Here is a 26,343-nt window from a genome sequence, read left to right as displayed (position 1 = left end):
CTTATGGATTTCTTGCCAAAAATCTTTTTCCTTCTTCATTTTCTTTCTGTTTTTCTATTAATAAAGTGCGTAGAAAGTATCACCAGGCATCTTGCAACTTTTTAATTGGGAACTAAGCAGAAAATACAAGTCTGTCTTAGGTGAGTTGTTAGCTTAAAAATAGACCTGAGTGAATTACAGTAGTGCTCTCTGAGTAGCAATGGTGGTCTTGATATATTTTAAGGTAGGCAGAATAATTTTACTCTGTGGTCCTGTCTTTCTAAACCATTTGTCTAACCCCTGTTTTCAGGTACTACTTCCATTTCCTCTTTCTGTTTTTGGTGGGGTTTTTTTTTGTTTTTGGGTTGGTTTTTTGTTTTTTTTTTTAATAATAGGAAAGATTTGTATCCAACTGCAATGTTCAAAAGCAAACAAACAAAAGACCCTAGGGGAATCATGAGAACTGCAGCAAGATCCTTCCAGCCCTTATTCTGTCTTAAGTAGTGGCCAGGAGTAGATGGCTAAGGAAGACTAGGAGAACAGAGCAACCATACATTAGTGCATCGTCCAGGAATATCTTCAAACACAAAAGTTTGTTACTGTTTTCTTGAGCCAAAGGTCATGTTTTCGTATTTAAAATCCCAAGTGGATTTCTCTTCCGTAAAATTTTTATTTTGGCACTTGTAGACTTGTGGCATCCACGGCAGCCTGTGGCAGGGAGGTCTGCAGCGTTAACAGTAGGTTGGGTAGAGAACATTCTGCTCTGAATTTCAGGCTGATACCTCCGTTCGGTGCATCCTAGTTTTTGTGTTGGAATAGGCAGTGAATGTTTGAGTTGTGTGCTCTCTCTGCATGTAGTCATAGCCTGCTCTGTTAGCCAAGAAGTAATGCCATAGCTTTGTTATTTCTTGTCACGCTTTTTTGAAACTTAACTAGTTCTGCCATGTCCCTTTGAAGCTTGGGGGATCAGGGGCAATAGCTTTCAATATGCAGGCCTAGCAGGGGCTTTCTTCATCCTTATTTCCTGATGTCAGTTGGTGAGGAAAGACCATCTATTCATATGTGAAACCAAAATTAGGTTTTGTCCCCAAGTCCAACACTTGACTGATTTTATTTTTTTTTTTGTAATTTTCTTGCCTAACCACTCAGCCCTCAATTATTCAATAGGCCCATCTCTGTGCTACCCCCGGAGAAGTCATTCATTTGCAAATGCTGATGGCACCAGCACTTAACCATCGTCATGGCCCCTAATGGTAGCAAATTCCTTCCTTAGGCCCCTCCTTTTTTCAGATTGTTCAACTAGTCATAAAAAATTCTAAACTGTTTTCAAATTTTCTTAGCTGCTAGTATATTGCTAAGAGTATTTGGACTGCCTCCTTGTGTGCTTTGTGTCTTGCTAGGGCTGCATTTTGCCAGAAAATAACATGGAAATACTATTTAGTTAACTTTAACATCTGATGATCCAGATGGGTGAATAGTTTCATCTGTCCAGGATGGCGTTATTTCACAGTGGTTTTCTAAGGATGAGTGATAATTAATCTCATATTATTCTCCAACATGCTGGTTTTGTTTGGTTTTTTTTTTTCTCCTTCACACTTGTAGTCATTTTTGCCTGTTAGAAGCACCAAATAAATGGAAACAAATGAACATATTTGTACAACTCCATTACATCAACAACACTTTTAGTGGTTTTTGTTTGATTTTCTTTAGATGGTGTGGTTGCCTCTGGAAAAGTGAAAAGCAACAACCTGGATGTGAAAGTTACTGGATCCGAATTGGAAACTGAAGAAAAAGGAACTGAGGAAGAATCCACAAGGGAATCCGATAGCAACATTTTGGATGCATCATCTGATTATCCAAGAGGTTTGCTAAAAAACTGTTAAGATTATTTATGTTGTGTGCTTGAGGAAAGGAAGAGAAAAGGTAGAAATAGTGGTGAAGGAAGGTAAAGGGAATGTGTGAAATCTCTTTTTCCTTACATCTGAGAGGTACGGATACTTCTTCCCATGCATCTGAATAAAATATTTTCCAATGGCATTGGAAATATCTTTCAAATTAGATGCTTTTTTCCCCCCTTACCAACATTTCCAGAAATCACTGTGGAAATTAGCACGTACACAGTGACAGAAGTCGGGGTAGATGAGGTATGAGCTACATCAGGCTCTGATGCAAAAGACCACAGAGAGGAAAGAAAATCTATTTTAGTGCAGAAAATGCTAGGAATTGTTTTTAACCCTAGCTTAAAATCTCACCTCTGTATCTTGAGCACATTGATTAATCACTATCTTTGCTTCACATAAGAAAACCTGAAGACTAATCTTGTAAAAACATTATAAAGGTTTATAGTTGCTACAGAATCAGTATTACTGTAAACTGGGATGTTCTGTGTGATGAAACCAATAAAGCTGATATATAGGATAAGCTAATTCTCTTGGTTTTAGCAAATTCTCCACTGTTCCTATTGACTGATACGTTGAAAAATCAGGAGGTAAAGTTTAAAGGTTAAACAGTCTCCTAAGGGGAGGGAGGGGGGGAAGAGTGTCAGAATTTAATATATCCTGGCTCTGCAGTTAGTATTTGTTACTTACAATTAGTCTGCTTCTAGCTGATATTTTAGTTTTGACAGACAGTTCATAGGTTGTTTTTATACTGCTTTGTGCATGATTTGCATTCACTAACAATGCCGACCAGTAGAATCAGGAGTGAATGGAATGTGATGTGATCTTTTCAGCCTGTTTTTTTTCAAATGAAAGTCTTTCCAATTTGAGAAATTTGATGTGTGTCAGCATTAAAAAGAAAGTAGAAATATATGGAAACATATGGATCTTATTAAAGAACCATTCTGGGGATGAATTTTGCAGTCATTCCTTCTACCATGGAAGTTAAGGGATACAAGCAAGTATTCCTAGTACAATTGGTACTATAGTCATTCTCTAATAGTGTTAGATTTGAAATGATGCATAGAAAAATAGCAGTAAACTAAAAATAATCTTTAAACTAAGAATGTTTAACTTCTAAATATCTCTGCTTTTTAGAGAAACATATTTCAATTCAAAGACATCTTGCTGATCTAGAGAAACTAGCTGACCTGAAAGAAGGTGAGTTTACCGTGGCAGTATCCCAGAACACAGTTCTTCATGTTACAGGTATTTACAATTTTTCTTAGTCTTTATTTTTAACCCACTACATATATTTATGCTTGAAGGCTGGGGGTTTTGTAAAAAAAAATAGCTTTATGGTTTGTTCTCTTGCTTATCAAATGTTGTACTTCCTTCAGTACATTTAGGGCCTTAATGATTCCTTCCCATCTTTTTCCTCTGCATTGTAGCATTTCTAATGTTACCTAATATGTGCACGGATCACCAAATTGTTAATTCTAGCTATACATCAGTAGCTTAGTCTCATTTTTATTTTACTTCAGGTGCCATGATAACAGGGAAGCTAATTGCTGTCTTTGCAGTGTTTAAATATCCATTTAAATATGTATTCCGTTTTGGATGTAGTGGGTTTTTTTTCCCCCTGTATTCATTTCTGATCCAGATGTATGTTGGAGGATTGCTTTAAGACTGCAAAGTGTTTTTATTGCAACCTTTAGTTTTCCTCTGATTACACATATGTATTTAGTGCTGGCAGTGGCAGCCCTCGCAACTGAAACTATTTTTTTATTCACAGATCAAAAAAAATTATCATCAGGGTCCACATAGGCTCTGTATCCTATGTCTCTTGCTTCTTAATGATCTTTTAGAGTGGCCACTGATGGAAATAATAGCTTACCTCCATGTCTGATTAATTTTACTAGCAAATATGCCAAAAACTTACATGGAGAGTTTGTTCCCTTTTTGATGAGGAGATAGATCATAAGTATCTCATAAGTCTGGTACTTGTAGCTGTTGCTGAGCCAAGTTATATGTAAATCCATGGTAGTGATAAGAAACTCATTATTCCCTTGCCTATTCTCAGTAGTAATTATTTTTTCTTCTGCCACTTGTGTTAATGGACTGATTTGTATTTATTACCATCACCTCATGTATTTGATCAGTCAGTAAAAGAGGCTGATCAACATCAGAGAACACTGGTGATTTATATGATGAGCTGTAGACTGCCTCTGTTGGCTTCAGTGGCAGGGGACTCTGCATGGATACATTAATCCACTCATAAAAAAGTAATAAAAAAGGAATTTTGCTGTTGTGCAAGCCTAAGATAAGTAATTACTATTATAGACCCCCATGTTGTGTGGTGTATTCCAGTATCTATCCTGTGCTATGCAAACACATACAAGCTTTTTTGCTAAATTCTGCATGAGAGGTTGACATTCAACACTCTTAGGACTCAGCAGCAGATGTATGCATGCTCTGTTACATAATTCCTACATACAGCTCTACAATATACGTCTCCCAATAGCTAGTTTTTATTTTGGTTAGTACTTCAAGTGCTTCAGCACCTTTGATGTCAGACAATCTTGCCTTTGCTTTTTTGTCCCTTATGCAAGATTTCCAAGCAGAAAAGTTTTTTTTTTAACATAAAGTACATTATCTTTTTTTCAGCTTAAAAAGATACAAGGTGCTTGTTTTATCTAAAAGATTTGGAGGGGGATACAGATTCTTGTTCTAACCTCTTGAGTTGGGTGGTTTTTTTTTTAAACATGGCAAGTCTCTAGACTTCATCTATAAAATTCTGCTATTCTGCAATACTCTTCAGAAGTTGCATTAGCCTCATTTTGCTGGAGTAAAAAGTACTAGAAAACAAACCTGGAAGTTGTAGAAGTTAATGATTTTTAAAGTGATAGTGGTTCTTGGCTGTATTCGATGGAGTAGAAAGAGGCAATCCATAAATTTAATGTTTGTAGTTGCTTGAAATAGAATATACCCTGGGGAATTAATCTCTTGCAATACCTTCAGTCTCTTTTCTCTCAGCATGCATCCCTATTACCATCAGTGGTAAATGCATTTCATATGTTTCTCATACTATTTCTTTATTTGTATTTTCAGATGAAAAGAAACGCTGTCCATTGTGTCCTGAGGAGAAATTCAAAGCTTGCTATAGTCATAAACTCCATCGTCACCTTCAGAATTTGCACTGGAAAGTTTCTGTTGAATTTGAAGGTAATTGCAATCATATTTGAGTAGTAAATACTAGAAGAAATTGTGGACATGTAGGACATTGTTCTGTGTTTAATCTTTTTTATTTCCCCTTGACTTCAGCATCTTGGTACCAGCTCTGAATTAGAACCATATTATGTCTTAATGAATTTTGACCTGGGATGCAAAATATAAATGTACAATAGCTCTGTATTCCACATGCCAAAAAAGTTACAGTTGTGCATTTTCTCATAAAAAAAAATTTCTTGGCATGTCATGTAAATCACTATAAAATTTAAAATACGTATATAATGAAAATTGGTGTAAAAAGAGTTTTGGTTATATTGTTAATAAGCAGACACACACGCACGTGTGGTCATTTTTGGCTCATCATGAAGATTCCATGCTTTCAGATAAATACTTAAAGTATTTATTTAGTATCAGTATTTAGTAGCTTTATCTGTTTTTTATAAACTCTGTGATCTACATGTAAGATGCATTAAAATCCCTACAGAAAGTTTAGGAAGGAAAAGTAAGTGAGCAGTATGTGTTTTTGAAGAACTAGGTGTATGAGTTTGCAGGAAATAAAACGATGAATCAGAAGATTGACAAGATTAAAGTTAAAAATGATCTGACTGGAGTTCTGGTTTTGCATGCACTAGCAGATGTCTTTTTTGTTGTTTGAGTTTGTTTTTTTTTCTTTAAACTGTAGAGCATATGTTTTGTAGGTGTGTTTACTCAAGTCTGTTAGCCAGGTACTTATGTAAAATACTCACAAGTGCTTTTCAGAGTTATATACCACATATATACCACAGAGTTATATACTACATCTACCTGAACACTCACTATAGCTTTGTAGGATTAAAATGAATTGCCTGTATGTATTTTTTTTTTCAGATTTCAAAAATTTATAAAGTATAATTAGATGATAAATTTCTCTGTGTGGAAGGTGAGTTTATCACATAATTGGTACTGTTCTCTTGTGGCAATATTTGGGATTCTTAAATGAGACTATCCCCTAAAACATTTTGAATCGGAGTTTGTGGAATAGGACATATGCATTCTGTTTATTTACTGTACTGTGATGTGACAAGAATTTGTTTTCCAGGGTACAGAATGTGCATCTGCCACTTACCTTGTCGTCCAGTAAAACCAAACCTCGTTGGAGACCAGGTAAAAATGCTGAATCGCAGAAATGTGTTACCCTGCAAAGTAGAGGGAAATGGGTGATTTAGGGCAACCTTTGTGATCTACTTAGTCTCAAAATATGTCTTGCTATCCAGTGTGGGATAACAAAAGCTTATCAGTCCAGTATATAAGTATGTGATATACTACCTTTGGGTAGTTGAATGTAGTTGTATCTCTCTTTATTTTGGTGGATAAAACACTGTCATGGTTTGGAGTAAACAGCAGCTCTGTGTGGAAGAGAGAAAGGATTCATTAGGCTGGGAAATGGATGCTTCTCAGTTCCTTCTTTGTGTGCTGAGTATATGGAGTATTGGCAGAGTTTAATTGGTTGTGGTGCTGAGGCAGGACAGCTGCGCTGTGCTGGCTCTGCAGGTATGATTATTTACAGTCTCTCTGGTTATAGATTAAAAATATTTTGTGTGCACTAGAGGTAACAGATGACTTCTTCATGTGCCTGTATTTAGGTATAGTTCTACTTAAAACGTGTTTATGTATTCTGAAACTACACACACTGTATTCTACAGACATTTTCAAAGATGGGTGCCCATTACCATTGTATCATCTGTTCAGCAACTATCACACGAAGAACTGACATGATAGGTCATATTAATCGTCATGTGAATAAAGGAGAAACTGAGTCAAGGTTTATTACAGGTAGGTTCTTACTTCTATAAAACATTCAATATTTTTATACTATCTAGCACATGGAATAACTATGATATGTGGGTGAGAGACATGAGAAAAATTCCAAAACAGATTTAGCTTTACTAATGAGAAATCTGCCCTTAATCTGTCAGACTTTCTTTTTTTCCTCAAAGGTGTAGCGGTGCTGTGATTTAGTCTCTGCATTGACCAGCTACTCTGCTCTTACTGTTAAATAATATTCAGTTCACAATTAGTTAAATGTAAATGTAGGTTTCTGTCTCCAAAAGAATGGAAGACGTGGATTCCATGAAACAAAATCTGTATAGAGAATTTAATGCCTGTGTATTTGGCTGTGTGTGTTTGTAAATCAGTCTTAAATAAAGCTGCAATATAAAAATCCTTTGCTTTTTATCCAAACTGCATCAGCATGGATTCACAAAACAAGATTACTTTTTTTTGTTTCTGGAGAGTCATGACAGAGCTGTCCGTAGTTCTTTGGTAAATAACAACTCTGTCTGACTTTCTCCAGAATTAGATTTTTTTTTTTTTTTTTCCTAAACTTGTATAAACTAGATTGGAAGCATTTTAAATGATTGGAATGCCAATTCTTTATTTTTGTAAGTTCTCTACAGCTGTCAAGTCAAAAGCACATTATTGATGAGCTGGTGTGTGAAAATTAAGTCTTTTTTGCTACAGCCCGGACTGTTATTGTTGAAAATTGGTCTGATTTTTTCTCACCATCTCTGTGTAGACGTATGGATTTTATTTAAATACAATATTGTTGTAGTTTAACCCCAGCCAGCAGCTAGGACCATGCAGCTGCTGGCTCACTCCCCACCCCACGCCCAGTAGGGTAGGGAAAAAAGGGATGGGGACGGGAATGGGGGGAAGATTGTGGGTTGAGGTAAAGATGGTTTAATAGAATTGTAATGGAAGAGAATAATAACAATAATGGTAAAAGAATATACAAAATACAGCGATACATCACAAGTTGCTCTTGCCACCTGATGATCAGGTGATATGATTTGATTGCCCAGCCTGTCCCAAGCAGCGATTGTAGATTCCTCCCCCACCTTGGCCAATGCCCATTTATATACTGAGCATGACATCTGCGGTATGGAATATTCCTTTGGCCAGCTTGCCCTGTCTGTGCTCCCTCTCAACTTCTATGGGAAGCTGAAAAAGTCCTTGACTTAATATAAGCATCACTTAGCAACAACTAAAACAATATGTGTTATCAAATTATTCTTGTACTAAATCCAAAACAATACTAAGAAGATAATTAACCAGCTGAAACCAGGACAAGTATAATGAAGATGAGACTGGGAGCTATGAAAGTCACACTTCTTTCTGTTGCCAATATGCATTGTAGGAGTAGTTTAGTGTCTAGGGATTGGTTGGCAAGTCTAAGAAGTGATAGTGGTATATATTCCATACATTTAACTTAAACAGAGACTGTGATGTGAAATATATTAATCTCTGTATCGTTCCCTTCAGAGCTGTCAGTAAAGAATGACCCATTTGTCGTTTTTCAACAAAATGTATGTGGTTTATTTTTCTCATGGGGAGAGGAGAAATCCAGAGGTCCAATATTTTGTGCTTTGGAGGCACTTCATCAACACTTTGGGGCTGTGAACAAGGAGCAAATGTTAGAACAGCTCACAGTGATACAATCTGTGTATTTGAAAGCACTGAGCCATAGGCAGGCTGAGTGCTGAAGTATCTAGTTGACAGCTCAAAATTTTTTCCTGGTCATTCCTGGGTAAATTTTGCTACTGTTAGACTGGGGATAAACACTCAGAGGAAACAGCATGTGTTTACAGCTGTCAAATCAGAAAGCTTGTTTTCCCATGGACTATTTTATACAAAGCTTAAGTGCTGAAATTACCCTATGCTTGTGCTGTCTACACACATTTCATGAAGCTGTTTGATAACTTACAGAGATTAGATCAAGGATTTTGAGGGATTTTTGCAGTTCACTGATACACATTCAGGACTATGTTAATAGGGTTTTAATTAATTAGCAATGTATTATGTTTGAACATGCAAAACAAGTGTGCTAAGCCTCAGGCTCAGGGGCTTGCTTTCTTTAATTTCAGTGGATACGTAGGAGCCCAACTGAGAAACAAATCTTGTGCTTTATGGGAAGAAAATTGTGGTAGAGCTTGATTCTTATCTGCCACTTTTGGGACTAGAAGATAAATCGTTCCCTTTTTTTCTCTCCACATACTAGTTAACTGATACATGTGTGCCAGTTGGATTACTGCATAATCCAGACTTCTTGCTATATGAGAGCAGATTTTCGATTCATTTTACCAAATGTGCTAATATTAATTTCAATTCTCAAAAACTCTTACCTTCCACCGCAATTACTTTCTTTTAGTTATTGCTCCCAAGTCTTCTCATGAAGTGCTGAAAGAGTCGGCCACAGATGTGCAGGTTCTTCCCAACTATTCCACACCTCAGAAAACAGATTCCTATTTCAATCCTAAAATGAAACTCAACAGGTAAGCAAACGGGGAGTTTGGGGATGCACCAGAGGAGTGGTGAGTTTGTAGTGAAAAATGCTTGTGTGTTTTGTAAGGCTAACCCTGTGAAACTTTTGCTCAAAGGGTGGGCAAATGGCATTGGTGAGTAATAAGATACAGTTCCTGGTATAAGAATTCTGTTTGGAAGTGCTTTTAATTTATCTGCTTGGATAATTTCTGTTAATTTGTGAAAGTTTTCCATCAGAAGACTCTAGAGAAATAATATTTAAACCCAGGAACACAATGTGGGAAATACTGTCATTTGTGAAGCAATTAAGTATTTTTATGTAATGAGTAGTTTATGGAAAAGAACAGGATTTGAAAAGAAGAGCACACTTGCAAACTAACTTCACTGTATACGCTTAAAGTGTTTTTCTGTGAATTTCCACAAGATACTATGGATAGTCACTGCTCTCTCTCCTCTAACCGAACAGCAGTGTATCTATAATTTACAGTTTTAATATTTTAGGCCTTTTTCTCTTGGGACTCAGATTCTCTCAAGTGTCTTCTCTTTATTTGCATTAAAAAAGGTGAAGGAAGAAACATTTTCTTTTTTTTAAGGAGAGTCATAAATAGTGTCTGTAGCACAACTGAAAGGTGCGCATGGGACTGAGCTTCAGCCTGTGCTGACCCCTCGTGTTCACAGTGCTTTTAATATTTGAGCTTCCAGATTTGAAGTTAGCTCAGATACATCCGTGAAAGCTAAGGCACACCTCTGAAGAAGGCCATTGCAACTCAGGTTATGGCTATGTCAAAAAAACAAGGCCTGTTCCTCAACACAGTGGAATTCCATTGCTCTACAGTAATTTCTGACGTGTTTTTAAATACAGAGCCATTAGTAGGGTAGTATTGGATTGTGCCGGGAAAGTAAGAAAAACACTATCTACTTTCGAATGCTAGCCACTTTTTCCAGTGTTTGCGTAGCTGTTAAGTTGATTCATAGATCTTACCTTATGAATATCCTGCTGTAGAATTAAACTTTCAAGGGTAGTTGAGGTTTTTGATTTATCATTCTTCTGTGTAAAAGGTAGGGTTTAGCTTAAATGTTCTAGTATTATGTTCAAGGCAAATAAATAAGGAAAAGGAATGAAAAATATTTTCTCAACTTACTTACTATGACTATTCTTTTTTATTTCCAAGGCAATTGATATTCTGCGCACTAGCCGTTCTAGCTGAGGAACGCAAACCAATAGAATGTCTGGATGCTTTTGGTGCCACTGGTAAAGTCAATTTCTTTAATCTTTTGTCTAATATCCAATAGTATGAAGCTGCAGAAATCAGTTGTAACTGGTATCGTGTATTCAAAAATAATGTGAGGTTTCCAATAATTTTCTTCCTTAGGCAGGCAGTGATTAGCTTGCGTACAAAAAAAACAGCCATCAAGAGCCGGTATTAGGCCTTTTAAAAAGACTGTAAATAATATTAAATCAAAGTTTAGTGGTCTCCTTAAAATCAGTTGCCTTACTGTCCATGGCATCTTCCTAACTTGCATCCAAGGTCACAAATCTCTTGTGGCTGTGGAATTTGGCTGTAAAATCAACCTGTGGTTTAAAAAATGGTGATGAATCAAAGCTTCTTTATCAGAATCGCCTCGTAATGGATTACAAAATTTCTGAACATGAGCTAAATGTAAAGTAGTTATATTAGTGTCTATTAACCATCTGGAACAAAAATCTGAAGAGACCTGGATTGCTGCCTCATTATCAACCAGCTTAAGGTCATAGTTGAGAACAGCAGTAAGTGCTCAGAATTTTGCATAAAAATTCCTGATAATGAATTTATCACCATTCTATACTAGGCCAGATTTCATACGTGCATTGTGCCCTGCACTTCTGCAATGTAATCTTAGCCTTAACTACCGATGTCAGTGTCCTGGTTTCAGCTGGAATAATTTTTTTCCTAGTAGCTACTGTGTTTTGGATTTAGTATCGGAACAATGTTGATAACACATTGTTTTAGTTGTTGCTAAGTAGTGCTTGTATTTTTTTCAGCTGAAATCGGGAGTCAGCACTAAATGTTTGGAGGCAGCCTAAAAATGTTCACTGTACCTATTCTCGTGTTTGTGGTTTACTATTGGGCTGTCACAGGAGTCTGTCTCTTACTCTGGAGTGTTAAACAAGCCAAGGGGCTTTTCTGCAGATTGTGGGTCCAGCTTGCTGCAAAAATCACAAGCCTTTTGGTCTATAACCCCAATTATCATATAAGAAGGTGACAAATAGACTGTCCCATTACAGACTCCATTGTCACTCTGTGCTGAGGCAGAAGGTCACCAACAGATTTTTGCAGGAACATGGCAAAATTTGCATCACACACACTTCTGTATTTTAAACATTTAAAAGGATGAATTTTTTTCTTAACAAGTTCAGCGACCCAGAAGCCAACTCCTTATTCTGTCATGGAGTTACAATTCTGTCTTTCCTTAGGTATAATGGGATTACAATGGGCAAAGCATCTCAGAAGTTCTGTGAAAGTTACGATTAATGATTGTAATGAAAATTCTGTGACAATGATTCAGGAAAACTGCCATTTAAACAAAATGAAGGTGAAACTCAACACTAAGGAAGAAGACAATGATGAAGCTATGGGAGATGGAGAAGAAAATACTGACACCATAGAGGTGACAAAAATGGATGCCAATGTTATAATGCATTTGAGATCATTTGATTTTATGTAAGTGTTGAATGTTTCTGTTAATAATTTTCTGTGGTTTGGTAATGGCACACTCCATCTCCCAGTGTATGATTATTTAGGGAAGCTGGAACAAAAGAAGCAACCAATGGTTACACAGTATTTTAAATGTAATTCTGTTGTCCCAGAAGTGGTATGGGAGGAGAACATTAATCTTAAATGTTTTAGAAATTGCTGGGAAAAGCCCTTCTGACATCCAGAATGGACTCTAAATGTACATGAAAATTTTAAGCCAAAGTATTTTTTGTATAACTTCTGCTTAATAAATATCAAATTAATCCTTTTTTTTTCCTTAAAACTTCTAATTAGTTTAAAATTCACACCTTTGCATGTCATTGTGTAGGACTTTAGTGCATCTCTTGTTTTAATCCTTTTTGCAGCATATTCAATTTCAATGAAAGTAGGCTGATTCTTCCAATTTGGGTTTATAGATACATGCACTCAAAACCTATACAGACATCAAAACAAGCAATTGGATTTTTTTGGTATTGATTAACATGTAGATCTCAGCTAATTAGGCCAAAGGTATTCAGGCTGAAAATCAGGCTAATTATTTAGTACATAAACTGTAATTAATACATTTGAAGATATTTTTGGTTTTAGAAGTTTCCCTTTGTTTTAAGGCTAAAGGTAAGCATCAGGCCAATGTTCTTATAACTTGAATTAATCGGTGGGTCAGGATGCAAAAAAAAAAAAAAAAACACAAAAAAACCCAAAAACCCCACCAAAAACCTACTTGCTGGCTTTGTGGCAATGTGGTTTTCTCCAGCGTAGTGCTGCCCTGGCTCTTGCAATTTGATACTGAAGTATTCCAGAGTAATTAATGAGAAGTGTGCTGTAAATTTTAGTCCCTTTTTCTCGTTTTGTTTTAAATATGACCATAGGTAAAGCTTATCAAATTGTGTTTTCCTGAGATTAAAGCTAAACTCTTGAGCTTCTATAGATATTTAGTGGGACTTCTTTTCTTTTCAGCCATTTGGACCCCTTCGGAACTTCTGTGAATTATCTGGATTCTGCCTTTAGAAATGTGAGAAATCTTGGAATTGTGTCATTGACGTCCACAGACATCAGTTCTCTGTATGCAAAGGCTCAACACGTTGCCCTGCGTCATTATGGATGTAACATTGTCAGAACAGAGTACTATAAGGAACTGGCAGCCAGAATAGTAATTGCTGCTGTGACAAGGTACTGTTACAACAAATTAGCTCAAATTCTGGTAGAAATTTATTAGAAAAGTATTAGTGATGCAAAACTTGAGACTTCTGCTGTAGCGTGTTCATAGTTTCCAGAATTCCTTAATTCTAAAACCCAGACTTCTTAATGCAAAATTAATGTTTCTTATTTTTTGTGTTGCTATGGGTTAATGTAAATTTTAAACTTAAAGACTGGGCAAGGTGAAAATGCATAAATAGGGTAGGGGTTTGGGATGGTGGGGAGGGTTTTTTTCGTGGTGGAGAGGGATGGTAAAGTAAAAAGGAGAATCATAAAATAGTTTTGGTTGGAAGGGACCTTTAAAGGTCATCTAGTCCAACCTCCCTGCAATAAGCAGGGACATTTCCAACTAGATCAGGTTGCTCAGAGCCCTGTTCAACCTGACCTTGAATGTTTCCACGGATGGGGCATCTACCACATCTCGGGGCGTCCTGTGCCAGTGTTTCACCAAGTAATACCCTGACTTGCCTATCTGCAAACTGTTTTATTCCTTTGTCAATTTTTTGTCATTTTAGTGGTGCATGAGACTTTAAAATATTAATTAAGCTGCTTGAATGGCTTCTAGCTAAGCATTACAGTTAGGCTTGTATTAATGGAAACTGATATTCGCTTCAGATCCTTCTGCTTGAAGTTAAGATTTATTTAATTACCAACTCGTAAAATTGTCATTTGCATATAGATATTCTCAGTAAATTCAGTCTATTAAAGAAATGAAGACATAAAACCTGGTCCCTAACTGAGGAAGAAAAAAAAAAAAAAAGATACAGGCAAGAGGATGGGACAACTGCTCAGGAAAGGTGGGGAGGAAATAAAGTGCACAGTGGTCTTCAAAATGCCAGAGTGCAAATGCTGACCTGTGCATGTTTAGACTTCATCTCCCTATATAAGTGAAGTTGTTCCCTGTAGAATATTCTTGGATACAGATATGCTGCTCAAGCAAAGTTTTAATTGTGTTTTGGGTTACATGTTCCAACTCCCCTAAAGATTTCTTCTTCCTCCTCAATGCTTACCTATTCAGGAACTGCTCACCTACCTTCTTACTTAATTAACATTCGATGATTTACCATCAGGTGTGTCCCTCTACGTGTCTGCTTTCTTGGATTTTCATTTAGTGTGTTTATATTTTTTGTTACAATATCCTGGCAATAGGTAGGTATTTGGATAGAAAGATAATGCAGATGGCAGACTAATATTTCTAGATGTGATACATGGAAGTAAAACAGGATTTGCTTAACCTTACACCAAGTAAACAAAACCAGGCACTTAATAATGCTTTCTCTTGATCAGTTTCTCAGATCTTTAGTATCTCTTTCTAGAAGGTGGATGAGCTCGAGAATCTTTTGGCAGGTTCAAGTGTCCATGTCAATCTGCTGAATTCAGTACCGTTTGGTTTTGTGTTTGTTTTTCCTTCATAGAGCTGCAGCTCGCTGTAACAAAGGCATTGAAGTTTTACTCGCAGTAGCTCTAGAACATTTTGTTCTAGTGGTGGTCAGAGTTTTAAGGGGACCATCTCCTGCGGATGATTCAGCAAAGAAAATAAGATACCTCATCCATTGCCAGTGGTGCGAAGAGAGAATTTTTCAGAAAGAGGGTAATATGGTAGAAGGTAAATGGCTTTTACTTGCACTTTCTAGAAGATCCAATTCCTGTCTCTCCCTTTTGTGCTTGTTTAGGCCTTGTTTATATTTACATCCTTTTAGTAAAGTAATAATTCCATTTAATTTGGTGATGAGTGTATTATATGAAGGAGAAGGTATTTCTAATACTACAGTATCTGCTTTATAGTACTGGGTTAGATTAGTTGTCTGCATGGATTTTGCTGTTTCCAGACAGGACGTATTCCAACTAGCTGTAGCTTTTGGGATGCCTGATATGCCCATGGATCTGTCCTTTCAGTAAAGGGCGTGAAGAGTGGGACAGTCTTGGCTACTGTTCATTTCCTCTGTACAGTGGCAGCTTGATAGATTTTGGTGTCAGATTGCTTTTCTACTGCTCCTTTCGGTTACCTTAAAATGTAGGGAATTAAACAGTGTCACTTTCCCCTCAGATGAGGGTGTATTCTGCCTGACCTTGGGCAATATCTGTAAATGCCTGGTGGAAATATCTCGGCAGGTGTGGTAGAAAGGCATGCAGCATTCCTGTAATGCGTCTAACACTTAGTGGTAAATGAAGGCAGCCTCTAGGTTATAAGTCGACTGGGGGCTGTCTCTATACATGAGTTAGCAGATGTAGGAAACAAAAATTAAGCTAAGAGGTAGCTACTAGCCAGATTGTAGTTTTCTGGATGAATATAAATGGAAAAATCTTGTTTCAGAGTTAGGGGTTCTTGCATATCTAACTACTAACTGGTGGTGGTTTTGACTGCCCTGCTCAAAGGCAGGTGTAAGAGCATGCCATGAGCTTGTTATTAAAAAGATTTTTAAAAGCTTGATGAAGTTTTAAGAACAGAAATGAGTAACTGATAAGTACAGTGTTGTAATAAAGATGAATTGTTTACCTCATGCCTTACTTGCAAGCAAGCTGACTACAACTTAGAAAACTTGTAGGTGGGCTGTATTTGGTAGATGTAATTGGCTGATGTTTGAAGTTTTTGTTGTTGGTATTTACTGTTAACCTGGACAGTTACTAAGTAGGAAGGCTAATAATTTCCTTGTTACTTGAAATCTGCCAAGAAACATAGGAAGTTGTATGGCTGCTTTTTTTTTTTTCTTCGATGTTTTAATAATGATTAAAGATCAAGTCATCAATCACTAAATTCTCATAAGCACTGCTTGGCAGAAGTGAGAATGGTGTCACACTTCTGCTGTTGCTTGCCCTTCCAAATACCTGCACTGAAGTAAGCTACTACTTCCTATCTATGTCATCTCTCTCCAGTAAAGTAGGCATTGCTGAATATTTAAAAGCGACTTAAATCCTGTTTTTCTATTGTAGAAAACCCTTACCAGCAGCTGCCTTGTGATTGTCATGGCAGTATGCCTGGGAAGACAGCAGTAGTTCTTGGTCCTCTCTGGTAAGTCCAGAACACAATATAGAATCAGAGGATAAGTTAGGGTGGAAGGACCTCTGGAGGTCAGCTGTTCAGTCATATAATAAAAATGCAAGTTTGCTGGATATTTTAGCACTACAAAAGGAGGTGCAGCAATTGAGAGGAATTCAGGAAACATTTAATTGATTTGAATTTGTGTTCAAACCAGTTAATAAACAATAACAAACTTGCTTTAAATTTCCACATGCAGTGCAACTTAGACAATACATCCTGCACGGAACCTGGCTGTGTGTTCCTCTAGTTGCCAAATGTTAAGCAAGATTTTATTATTCTATACTTGTAGAGAATTTATTTAGTAAATCCTTGCCTGTGCTGACGGCAGTAAATAATAGTACAGTACTTGATAATTAATACTTAGAATTTTCTCTTGTGAGAAACAAGAATAAATCTTTTTAAGTCTTTTAACCATTTCAAAGCAGTATTACAAATGGTTGATAATTGACAGTGCCTTTCTTGTGGGGTTTAAATGATTTCTTCAATATAGTAGGGCAGAAATAAAATTACCATTGAGATCCTGAGGTTTTTTTTTTTTTTTTTAACGAGACCAATATTATGGTCATTGCAAACAATGCACTTCATAATGACTAATTTAAGAACACAGCCTGATGCAGCACTTCAGTGTAATGTAATTGCTGATCAATTTGGGCAGGAGATCTTTAGAGCAACTTTTTTGCTTTCACTAAGAAGTCTTAACTTTTCACTTGTCTTGCATTTCGTAGGTCAGGAGCACTGTTTAACACTGGATTCCTCAGAAGAATGCTGTTTGAGGCTGTCCAGTATGGTTTGGATGAAGCTCAGCCACTTCTGAAGACATTAGTTTGCGAAGCAGAGTGCACAACTTTAAAACATTTTTCTACCCATAGTCCTTATGAAGAGAACAAACAGGGTAAGAAAAATGGCAGACTGTTCACAAAAAGAACTGGCTTTGTGGTATCAGTGTGCCAAAAATGGCTTTCTGCATGGGAACGCTGTTCTACTTATTACGTGAAATCATATTTTGAATATTCCCTCTAAATTCAAGTTACTGAGTTGTATATAAAAGTTACCCATATGTATGCTTCTTGCTAATTTCCTTCTTTAGGCCAGAATGTGGTATTATTTCTTTCTGCTTAACCGAGGCATTTTGCCATTTTACTGTCTAACAGTAGAACTAATTTTGACTTTTAATTGTATTCTAGAAGAATGTGGCGTATATATTAAAACACCAAATACTTCTGCAGAATCCTCCTTGGTACATGGTAAGTAGATAATTTTGGTGTAGCTGTAGCAGTTTCAAATTAAACTATAGTTTAAGTGATGGCTAAGCCAACCTAGTGTTCATGTGTTGTTGGTGGTTTTTTATTTATTTAACAATACCAGTACTCAGGAGGTTTTTCCCCACTGAATACTGATTTTACTTTATCTTCATCCAGCATCATATTTACTGGTAAAAGCAGAATGTTAAATACTCCATGAAGCCTACTTAACTTCATTTGTTAATATTGAAAATGGCACGTTAATTAAATTCAGGCTCGATTTTAACTCTGTAAAATACTAGCTTATAAAAGCAGACACAGAGATCTAGTTGCTACGTGCCTTTTTTTCTGTGTACTGTCTTTTGGCATTTTCTGTGCTCTTACTGAATATTCACTAGTTTCACTGGCATTTTTTGTGGTCCAGGAAAAAGAAAAAGTGAGGAAGTGATTCGAAACACAGCAAAGCGACAAAAATCTGAGAACAGTGCTGAACACCCTGCATTTTACTACAATATCCACAGACACAGTATTAAAGGAATGAACATGCCAAAGTAAGAGTTTCATTTAAGTTCCAATCTTATATTATTATGAGAATTGATACAACACTTGTATTAAATCAGGCTTATTAGCATTACCTTCTTTTTAAATGAATTCTTTTTTATTTTTTTTTTAGGTTAAATAAGTTCTTATACTATCTCTCTGAAGCTGGCTACAGAGTAAGTAGAACCCACTTTGATCCTATGGGAGTTCGCACAAATGCGCCCTTGGCACAATTTAAGACTATTCTTATGAAGTACAGCACTCCCACGTACACGGGGGGACAGGCAGAAGGCCCTGTCCATCTAGCTGAAGATGTCCAGGCAGGAGAACAGGTTCAAGCTGCTGCAGATGGCAAGGCAGAAGATGTCGAGTTTCTGGAAGATGATAAATCTGGAGTCGCTGCCACCACGTTCACAGAAGATTACGCTACTCACTGTGCAGCGGATTAATGCAAATCATCTTCAAAGATCAGGATATTACAGACTTGAAACCACACCCTGTTCAAGTAATCCAGTACTTCTTACCAAACTGGATTTTGAAAATTTGAGTTGCCTGCTATTTTAATTTGAAAAGACATTTTAGAATTATGTAGCAGAATTTACCCTGATCACAGCGTGTGGTCAAGGTACTGTTACTGTGAGAAGGTCTCTGAGACAGTTACTTGCTTTTATGCTCACATCCACTTTCACACTGAGGCATTGTGACTGCTCCCGAGTCTTTGTTAAAGCCTTATTGCTAGCATAGAATCCAGCAGGGTGGATGGGGCCAAAAGTCTTAAGCATTTCCAAACATGAGGTTAATGTGAAATGGAATATTCCTAAAATGAATCATTCCTGAAACCTGACTAGTTACAATTGAGAGGGAAGTCATGTTCAGGTAAAATATCACAGGATAAAATCTGATCTGAGTTTAAGCAAGCCAGAAAGTCCTGACTCGGTGCACTTCTATACTCCAGATTGCACATGTAATTTGGCATTCAGTTCTGTTTTCATAGTTCTGTCTACAAGCACAGACCTAAGACACGCGAGAACGGAAAGGAATGGTTACATGACTGTTACTGAAACTTCAGTTTATAACCAAACTTCACTGAATTGTTAGTCACTCTAGGTAGTTGTTTGTTCAGAGATTACATTTGGTTGTGTACTGCAAAAAGGTACAGTGACAAGACACCACAAGTTGAAGTTCTAGGTGAAGTTTTGCTATGACTTTGTCAATAATACAATCTTAGCTGTTAAAAAGATCTCTTCTGTGAACGAGCAAAGACACTGTGTGTTGGCAGTCAGTTCTGGTTTCCTTAAATATATGGCAGAATTCCAGCCAAATAAGCTTGACGTTGTCCTTTCTTTCCCCAAAACTTTGCTCAGATACCTCCATATGTTTCACTTGAATTGGGAACAACTCTTGCAATTGAACTAGTTGTTCTCCTTTTTTTTCATAGCTTTGGTGTTCAGCCTGGCCCAATGCCAGGTTTATCTAAGAGCAGAATATGATTATGCTTATTTATCCATCTCTGGAACTGGACAGTAAGAGTATTAATTGCTGCTCTCTCATTGAGTGCAAACCAAGAGTAACACAGCTGATACACTCCTGACTATGCAAAAGTCAGGCCAGGATTAAGTTACTGCCTCGTATACCATTTTAAATTCAGGACTGCTTTGGTAACAAGTCATTTTCATTCTGTCCTAATGAAAAAAAGAGGAGCCCACTAAAGAGATAATGGATTGCACTTCGGCAGTGATACAGCAACAAACTTAAGTTTCCTTCAAAATTGTAGTGCTCATAGTTCTTTTTTAAAGGTAACTTGAGATCAAATTGGAAAGATAAATGCATGTAAAAAGAAAAGTTACAGTGTTCCCTAGTTGTTCTGAGCTCAGGAATTATTTTTTAAGTGGAGAGACTAGTGAAAGGCTTTGCAGGTAACACACTCCTCACTTCAGTATTAACATAAGTGGGATAGGATCAGTCATAAAGTTGGTTAACTGGAGCGAAATAGTGTTCCAATTACAATAAAGTAGGCTGAAAAAGAAAGTTTAACTGAAGCCTGTTGTGGGAAACGTTTTTGATTACCTTCTGTTATTTAGGAGGAGTCATAAAGTATTTTGCATCTTTTTCACATCAAAGCAACTCTTCCTTGGTGTTCACAGCTGCACACAAGAAGGGCCAGAGAAACTGAAAGTCAGGCTTGTCCATACAATTCAGGCTCTTTTCCTCTGTCAGAGGGGCAGAAGCAACGATAATCTGGGACAAGGAGTTTTGCCTGTTGTAAGTGACCAGCAAAAGGGGTATTTGTAACTCAGGCCTATGAAAATTGTCTTTCTGTTCAATAGTTGTCTCAGTTGTTCATCAGGTAGGATCAGTCCTGCAATAATTAGTTAACAGAATACTAGTGTTGGTTCAAGGCTGCTGTTTAAGGGCTTCTTGTTACTTCTTGATTCTATTAGAAGGTAGGAGTAGCACGTTGTCCTTGTACTGTATAGAAACAGGGCCTGGGGAACACAGCAGTCTGCATGGCTGTGTCTCAACAAGTCATCAACAGCACAGCATGACCCAAAGCTGTTTTGATCAAGTTGCGTAATCTGTATTGCCATGGTTGGGTATTACAGTAGTAAGTAAGTTAGGATAGTGCAGGTGTTAGTGGCAAGGTTAGTGCTGATTTCTCTTCAGATGCTTAGAGCTGGGCAATGTTGTACCACCAGGCCTAAGCTGATACTCGCTGTGGTACTTTGCCAGGCACTCTGTGCCACTATCACTAATGACATGCAATATGCAATCTTCAACATGCAACAAAGGCACTGCATGTGGCTTGGGCAGAACTGATGAACTGCTGGAACTATTAGGGTACTGAAGTCAGTACTAGGTTATCAGCTGATCAACATGCTGGAGGACAAACACCAGAGGATGGTGGAAAATTTAAGTTTTAGGGTATGATCTGGTTACCAGTATGGGTAGTACAGTAGCACCTCTAATGCTTTTTAGCTGAGGGACATGTCCACCTACCCACTGTATACAGCAGAGAGTAGGTACACATGACCTCTTCTGGGTGTCTTTACCTGTGATTAAAGGAAGCTTTAATGGAGTTAAAGCTGTTCAAAGAAGGCTCTGAAAATCATTGTCAATACAGCAGGAGCACAGGCAGAAAAGTGACATTCTTCTGCATTCAGAGGTTAAGTTCACTGCATCTCAAGAAACCCTAACCTTAGCGTACGCAAACATTCCCTCTTAAGGTGTATCCTTCTGGTTAAAAGTTGTAATAACTGTAGAAGTAAAAGCAAGGAAAGGAACAGAACTTCACTTCTAATGAAGTACCTCAAGTCAAATGATTTGTTACAGTTGTTATCCTACGCTGTTTTCTGTTGAAGCTGCTTTACATACGAGTACATGCAACCAGAGTTGCTGGGTTTAATTAGAGTGCTATGAAGATCCTTCATCCCCTTTCTCAGGCTACAGGATCTGATAAGAACAGCAGGACCTATGGCAGGTGCCTGGAAGAGCTGCTGTCTTCTATGTGCCTCTGTATTTCTCAGTCAAGGCATGTAACACGTACAGGAGTTGAGTTGGTTTCACTGGACTATAACTGTGCTCAGGCCCAGACTAAACTCCAGTCACCACCAGTGGAAGTCACCTGCACCTACTCACCCTCCCCTTTGGACAACCACAAACACAGCAGCAATAAAACATTTATTTCTTTTATGAATTGTAAGAGGAAGCAGCACTGGAATTCCCAATAGGTTGTTGATAACATTTTTGCTTTTATTGTGTGACTTTAGGTGGATACTAGAGCTATTAGGCTTACCCGTACCTAACACACATTATGTACTTTAAAAATAATATGGCTTTAAGTGGTGGAAGAGTAAAGTCATTTTGAAAATAAAATAGTTTATAGCACTAAAGAGTCGCAGTGCAATCAATGGTTTAATCAAACAACTACATTATATAGATAATATTTAAGGAACATAAATATTCAGTAAATTCACTACAACATGAAAATAAAAGCTTCACATTCTCCCACACTTTTTAAAGAACTGGGGACAAAGTGACAGAGAGCTCCTAGACAGACTGCTCAGCTTCACAAACACCTCTTGCTTAAGGGACTGGACATTACCTTAGCTATCACAATGGGAAGGTATGCTGCAACTAGTCTAGAAGTTAACCCATAAATTTAAAAAGCATTTATAATCCCTGCTCCCCCACCCCCCAAGATTATATTTAGTGGACATGCACTACTAGTCTATACAATGCAACATTTCACCAGAAAGTCACAAATAACACATTTCCTTAAAAACTGCCCCCTCTGTATTCTGCGGCCTGAAAACTTCTGTTTCCTGTGAAAAAAACCAAACAAGTCTTTCCAGTAAGAGAAAATAAGTTACTCAAAGAAGCCTGTGCAGTTTTCACATTGGGATAAAGCTGTTCTGAAACAGCAGTCAGGATGGGCATGCATTTACAAGTGCTAGGCCTTGACAAATAGAAGCGACGGAAAGGTACTTCCTTCCCAAGAGAATCCCCGAGCATCTGAATACTTCTGTACCACATGCCAAAACCAGTCCACTACAGGCAAGACAAAGAAGGAGCAATACCATATGGTTTAAAGTATATTACTTCTCACCCATCAATCAGCAACATTTTTTGCTTCTAGCTTCAGATGCAAATGGGTGAAGGCTTCATCAGCAAGTCTTGCAGCAAAGAGAATCTCATGGTAACATCATTTCCCTTAAGACAGAATGCTAATAGGTAGGCAACCTCCATTAAGTGACAGCAAGGTCCAGAGCAAGGAAAGAGGAGTTTAACATGCAAATGAACAGCAGCTACTGGACTTTACACAACAGCCTACTGTCAAGTTTTAAAACTTGAACCTAAATTTAAGACACTAAATGGTAAACTTTGTCAAGTACTAAAATTGTCTCCCAAAGTGCTAAGCCACATTTGTTAAAGCTATGGAAAAAAAAATAAATTAAAAAAAAAAAATCTTTGAGCAGCTTATGGTTGAAGTCTTCCTTACTCAAACTGACATCTGGATAAGCTCACAGCTGGGTGGGACAAATTCCATAACACAAAGCATTTTGATGTTGCATTATGTCCATGTGCTGGAATTTCTGGGATTTGCTTTAAAAAAAAAAAAAAGAGTTTTCAGGACAGTTCTTTAGAGAACATTCTAATACATTCACAATGAAAATCTTATTATAGGGAACAGAGTAGGGGTGTAAAACTTCCAGATTTTCCTTAATTAAGCTTGTGAGGACAGGATAACACTGCCACGGGGTCAGACAGGAAGTTGCAGTGTGCATCAAGATTGGCATGTTCTACATGGGAAGAGTTATGTGTTTGAGCTGTTTGGGGTTTTTTTGACTGAAATCCATTGAAAAGCAAACCAATCTTGAATCACCTTGCACTGAAGTATAACAGCAAGGTTTTAAAGTGTCAGTTTTCTCCCTACAGCTCTATTTGTTCATAAGAAAATGACTAATAAATCTGTTGTAGGGCATCAGATGACCTCTAGCTGCAATACTATCAGAAATCAATTCTCTACCCATCTTTTATATGGATAACCATTAGCAAATTACAACATTTAACACATTCCTTGGTGTATGTTACTATTGAATAGACTTACTTAGTCATCCAATGCTCAATACTTCACAGAGGCTACTGTAACTGTGTCAAATGTATTAGAAATCCAGATTTACCTGGACAAAATTAAGACATTCCAAACCGGAACACTCATTCAGTTATCATGCATTAGAAACAAAAAAGCATGTCAAACACTGGAATGCACTGGAGAAGGTCATTTAGTCTCCTAGGGAAAAACCAAAAACCCAAGACAAAGATTAAATTAAATATAACCCAGAATACTGTCTAATCATATTAATGAGTATACTGAGAGCCTGAAGGCATCATGTGTATTGTCCATGAAGATAATGGTGGTGCCTTCTTTTAATATTAAAGAAGTCATAGCTATAAAAAGAGTGAGTCCCATCTCAGTTTTCCAGCACAGCTTATTTATGTTCCTTTGTTGGTGCATAGTACAGTTCCATAGGTTTGTTCACTTTCCAGTACTTCTCACTGACCAGTTCCAAGGAAAATGACCCATTCAGCACCTAGAAGAGAACACCCAAACAGAAATGAAAAAAATCTGGTGGATTGCACGGGTAGCACTGTAGAAACAGACTACTTAAATCAGAGGAATGCAGTGATTTAAAGTAGTCACTGATAATGTGGAACAAGTTATTAGCTAACCACTCGGCATCAAAAAGCAACCATGCTAGCTATTCTGAACTCCTGCTGATCTAACTAAAACAGCACCAAAAAACACTTTTGCAAGGTGAATATAGTTGTAAATACAGCGAACTTCCGTTTTCCTCTTTCCTCTCTGTAAACAGAGGGAGTAGTATATGTGTATTGAAACCGGAACCATCTCTGCTTTTGTCTAAGAGACAATCTGTGGTGATGTTTGAAAGCTGTTTGAAATAGATTCTTATTTCAAAGCATCTGTCTGTCTCTTAACCGGAAGACTTTATTTTATTCAGATAAATGCCCAAGTGAAAGACTGGGCTCAGACTTCAATCTAATTGTGATATTGCCTTGTTGTTGTATCTGTAAATTCTAAATTCAGCAAATGAGAGAAGAGATTCTTCTCTAAGCGTACTCACAGCTGTGAGTATTAGAAGCCTACGTACAAGTGGAGAAACACCACCTTACAATAGCTGTTTCCTGGTGCTACAGCTATCTGCTCTTGAAACAAGATTCTTAGATGAAGTAATATTTTTCCTCTTCAATTTTAACTGTAAAATTATGGCATAAGTCAGCTAGTAGTTGCTGGCATCACTGGATTCTTCCCAAGTAATTTATACACCTCCTTTTCTACTGAGCAAACTTTTGCTGTATACATTTTTCCACAAAGGAATTGATCTGCTTCTAAATAAACAACCTGGTGCTATGAATTGTATCCCTAAGTCAACTCAGGACAAGTCCAGCTGAGTGGATTTTAACCAAATCTCTATCAAAGATGTACTGATGCTCAGTTTTACTCTTAGACCGAAGTCCTACTTACAGTGAACTGCCCATTGGCAGTAGCAATGTAAATAGTATACTGCTTCTCACTGGCCGTGTCAAGGTTCATCTGGTTTGATTCTCCTTTGCTACGAAGCTCCTCCAAAGCCAATCTCACAGCTAGGTACTTGGACAAGTGATCAACAGTGGCATTGCCTGAAGTCTTGATGTATCTGCAACATCAACCACAAAGATAATCAAAGACATTTGAGTTGCAGGTATTGGAAAAAAGACATCTGGAACACCCCCAAATATTAAGCATCAAGTGTGACAAGGCCTGTAAAAGATAGTTCACAAACAAAAATATTAATTGCTTTCACCCAAGACATGCAAACAGCTTACCAAATTATATTGTTCCAAAATGTCAAAAAGATGTAAGGACACTTCCCCCACAAGCCCTCCTGCTCTTCGTAGACAGAAGACAGCATTGCCCTGTCATCTGCTCAAAATGAAAAACCTAATAATAGGTTGTCAAGGGGTTTTGAGAACTACTCACAACTGCTGAAATCTTCTTAGCATAGATACAGTCTGAAGCGTCTGGACAGAAAACTGTAAGGTGCAAGGGCTACACACGCGACACACTGCGCCTCATAAAGTTACTTTCCTTATTGTCTCACTGTCTGTTCTCACTTTAATTCTTCACCCAAGAATTAGAGATTGACATAAATGCTGCAGAGGCCTCTCCCAGAAGCTTAGCTTTCTCTTCGCCGTTCAGAACAAACCCCAGAACTCCCCTGCAATTCCAAACCAAAGAAAAAAGCTGGCTGAAACTTACAATATATTTATAGGCACTACAGAGGAATGCTTCATCAGAAGAGAAAGCCAGGAAGAGATTTGAGGAAACTCCAGGAGACTGCTCATTGCTGTGATCCAAAATTTGCAGTCTGTGCTTGGACTGGATCATGAAAAAAATGCCAGGAAAAGCTTCCAGCCTACAAATCCCGCTGACACAAAGCTGCTTGGAAAAACGCTGACACGCAAGGTTTGTTTATTCCCAAAGAATCTTACAATAAGTAGAAAGGGGCTGATATTATACCATCATCCTATTACCCACTGTCAACTGCAATGCCAGAAACCCTTAAAAACATCTTTGCTTGTGATCAAAGGCTTAAAACAGACTGTTACTGTATGCTTGATAATAGTTGAGCAATACCATGTAC

At 37.5% G+C, this 26,343-nt stretch overlaps 2 protein-coding genes across 2 annotated transcripts in view; one reads left to right on the top strand and one right to left on the bottom strand.

Annotated features, from left to right (window-relative positions):
• The first annotated feature begins 1,715 nt into the window (after positions 1-1,715).
• Positions 1,716-18,588, top strand: TRMT1L (tRNA methyltransferase 1 homolog (S. cerevisiae)-like). Its single transcript, XM_009884375.1, has 15 exons — positions 1,716-1,842; positions 3,015-3,125; positions 4,968-5,081; positions 6,166-6,230; positions 6,770-6,899; positions 9,274-9,397; positions 10,559-10,638; positions 11,842-12,088; positions 13,079-13,291; positions 14,734-14,924; positions 16,250-16,328; positions 17,084-17,250; positions 17,543-17,602; positions 18,024-18,150; positions 18,273-18,588. The coding sequence occupies exons 4-15, from the start codon at positions 6,174-6,176 to the stop codon at positions 18,586-18,588; spliced, it is 1,791 nt and encodes a 596-aa protein (XP_009882677.1). The 5' UTR covers positions 1,716-1,842; positions 3,015-3,125; positions 4,968-5,081; positions 6,166-6,173.
• A 5,541-nt stretch (positions 18,589-24,129) lies between these two features.
• The window catches only part of RNF2 (ring finger protein 2), a 4,825-nt gene continuing 2,611 nt past the window's right edge, over positions 24,130-26,343 (bottom strand). The window contains exons 5-6 of the mRNA XM_009884364.1: positions 25,185-25,356; positions 24,130-24,231 (exon numbers count right to left, since the gene is read on the bottom strand). Coding sequence (XP_009882666.1) covers positions 24,130-24,231; positions 25,185-25,356 — 274 coding nt within the window. The remainder of the gene's footprint in view (positions 24,232-25,184; positions 25,357-26,343) is intronic.

Source organism: Charadrius vociferus, unplaced genomic scaffold (assembly GCF_000708025.1).
Source record: "Charadrius vociferus isolate BGI_N301 unplaced genomic scaffold, ASM70802v2 scaffold220, whole genome shotgun sequence".
Taxonomy (NCBI): Eukaryota; Metazoa; Chordata; class Aves; order Charadriiformes; family Charadriidae; genus Charadrius; species Charadrius vociferus.
The sequence above is the reverse complement of the archived record's forward strand: the minus strand, read 5'-3'. Positions and strand labels throughout refer to the sequence as shown.